The following is a 2,887-nucleotide window of genomic DNA, read 5'->3' as shown; positions in this document are numbered from 1 at the left end:
CACATTGAAAAACTGCCGTGTAGCGGTCATCCATCTCTCCTTACTCCTCCATGCACAGGAGCATTATCGTGTTCTCAAGGAGGGGGCTGCTGCCAGAATAATTTCCCCCACTCCCTAAACAAAAGCACTGAGCGATTGCCTTTCAACCACCGCATCTTTATGTCCCCAGATGTGTTTAGTTGCCCTTTACCAGATGTATATGGGGGTTTATTTATTATGAATGCACATGTGGCCAAAGTGAAAACTAAAATATTTCATTTTTTTGTGCATAGGTTTTCTTTTCCGTATTTATATAAAAAAAAAAGGTTCCCCCTCACCCCCCAAAAAAATCCAATTTTCTTTTTTGAGTTCACAATTTCCACATAAGTAAAGTACGCCCCCTAGTGTACAAAAAATGAGCACACACAGAGCAATATAAAGGAATAGAGCTTCCCTTACTGCCATTACTAATCAGTTAAAAAGAGGATTGGGAAATAAATGGAGTGACTTGAGGTTCATTTAGGAATAAAGCGCAATACATTACGTGTGTGTGCGCCACTCCACTTTCATTCAAACATTTTATACGCATCACAAAAAGTGGCCGGGGTCAATATGGTGCTCAGTCTATAACGACTGTTTAGTCTAAGTTTACGCTACATAAACAAGAGGTAGAAAAGGTTTTCCCACTCCCCTTATCAGAATCACGTGTCTAGAAAGTGACAGTGTCCTGATCCCCATTATGCAGGGACATGGGGAAGGTCACTGCCCACAGTCATACATGTCCCGGAGGAATGGGACACACAGATGTTTGGTTGGGTTGACTGCTCTGCTTTAAGGTGTTGTCCAATTCCACTTTTATTTGTACAAACCCCTTTGACATTCTGGTGAAGACCATGAACTTTTTCAATCTGCAACAATTGCAATACAAGGAAAGATGAGTCTTTTGGACCTGGGATCCGATGAGGCGAGTAGGGATTATTACAGAACACGGCTTGGACTCCGACGTGGAGACCATGTTAGCTGAGAATACACAGAATGGAGAGACATTTAAAAAGACCTGAGCGTGCATGTGAATAAAAAGGTCAGGAAATACAGCTGCAGGTCTAAAGCCAGATTTACACAATCTGATTATGGACCAATATTCACAGAAGAGCCACAAATATCCTGACAAACTCAACAGTTGCATAGGTATACAATAATCCTAGGTAGAACACATTTTTCAGCCTGAAACTTGTTCTCCTGCGTGCCTAGGACAGGGTGCAGCCTGTAATACATGACAGTAGCCATTTTAGATTACTTCTCAAAGAGCACTTTAAATTTGAGAACTTCCACAGAAGAAACTTTTAATGGTGCTACATGGAGACGAGTCCAATCCCTACAGTACCACAAAGCTACCAGTAAGTGGCACCATAAGAGTGGCCTATATTGTGATACGATTAGTAATAAAAAGCTTAAGGTCTATAGTTTTATCTTGACATAACGTGATTTGTAGAGAAGTATCCAAACCAGTATCATCCTCAGTCAGCATTGCACGCGCGGCAGGGTCTGGACTCCACCATGCGGGAGGAGCTCCTGCTCCACATCACAAGGAAACACCATCAGATACCATTGTATCCAGTGCACTGCAAAGCCTCCAACAGGAGAGAAAAAAAGTCTGTGCTGAAGCTAAAACTGAGGTCTTCTCTTGCGTCCTGTGAACTTTGTGTCTGCCCGAACTTGCCTGCATGGACAAAGACAACAAAACAAAATCACACTGTGAACAAAAAAATACAGTGGGGCAAAAAAGTATTTAGTCAGTCAGCAATAGTGCAAGTTCCACCACTTAAAAAGATGAGAGGCGTCTGTAATTTACATCATAGGTAGACCTCAACTATGGGAGACAAACTGAGAAAAAAAAATCCAGAAAATCACATTGTCTGTTTTTTTAACATTTTATTTGCATATTATGGTGGAAAATAAGTATTTGGTCAGAAACAAACAATCAAGATTTCTGGCTCTCACAGACCTGTAACTTCTTCTTTAAGAGTCTCCTCTTTCCTCCACTCATTACCTGTAGTAATGGCACCTGTTTAAACTTGTTATCAGTATAAAAAGACACCTGTGCACACCCTCAAACAGTCTGACTCCAAACTCCACTATGGTTAAGACCAAAGAGCTGTCAAAGGACACCAGAAACAAAATTGTAGCCCTGCACCAGGCTGGGAAGACTGAATCTGCAATAGCCAACCAGCTTGGAGTGAAGAAATCAACAGTGGGAGCAATAATTGGAAAATGGAAGACATACAAGACCACTGATAATCTCCCTCGATCTGGGGCTCCACGCAAAATCCCACCCCGTGGGGTCAGAATGATCACAAGAACGGTGAGCAAAAATCCCAGAACCACGCGGGGGGACCTAGTGAATGAACTGCAGAGAGCTGGGACCAATGTAACAAGGCCTACCATAAGTAACACACTTTGCCACCATGGACTCAGATCCTGCAGTGCCAGACGTGTCCCACTGCTTAAGCCAGTACATGTCTGGGCCCGTCTGAAGTTTGCTAGAGAGCATTTGGATGATCCAGAGGAGTTTTGGGAGAATGTCCTATGGTCTGATGAAACCAAACTGGAACTGTTTGGTAGAAACACAACTTGTCGTGTTTGGAGGAAAAAGAATACTGAGTTGCATCCATGAAACACCATACCTACTGTAAAGCATGGTGGTGGAAACATCATGCTTTGGGGCTGTTTCTCTGCAAAGGGGCCAGGACGACTGATCCGGCTACATGAAAGAATGAATGGGCCATGTATCGTGAGATTTTGAGTGCAAACCTCCTTCTATTAGCAAGGGCATTGAAGATGAAACGTGGCTGGGTCATTCAACATGACAATGATCCAAAGCACACCGCCAGGGCAATGAAGGAGTGGC

The 2,887-nt window shown here is 43.1% G+C and overlaps 1 protein-coding gene across 2 annotated transcripts in view; it reads right to left on the bottom strand.

Moving 5' to 3' along the window:
- Positions 1–816: 816 nt before the first annotated feature.
- Positions 817–2,887, bottom strand: part of BUD23 (BUD23 rRNA methyltransferase and ribosome maturation factor) — a 30,077-nt gene continuing 28,006 nt past the window's right edge. For both annotated transcript variants that reach the window (XM_069761401.1, XM_069761402.1), the window contains exon 12: positions 817–1,699. In XM_069761401.1, coding sequence (XP_069617502.1) covers positions 1,645–1,699 — 55 coding nt within the window. In that variant the 3' untranslated portion in view covers positions 817–1,644. The remainder of the gene's footprint in view (positions 1,700–2,887) is intronic.

Source organism: Ranitomeya imitator, chromosome 3 (assembly GCF_032444005.1).
Source record: "Ranitomeya imitator isolate aRanImi1 chromosome 3, aRanImi1.pri, whole genome shotgun sequence".
Classification (NCBI taxonomy): domain Eukaryota; kingdom Metazoa; phylum Chordata; class Amphibia; order Anura; family Dendrobatidae; genus Ranitomeya; species Ranitomeya imitator.
The sequence above is the reverse complement of the archived record's forward strand: the minus strand, read 5'-3'. Positions and strand labels throughout refer to the sequence as shown.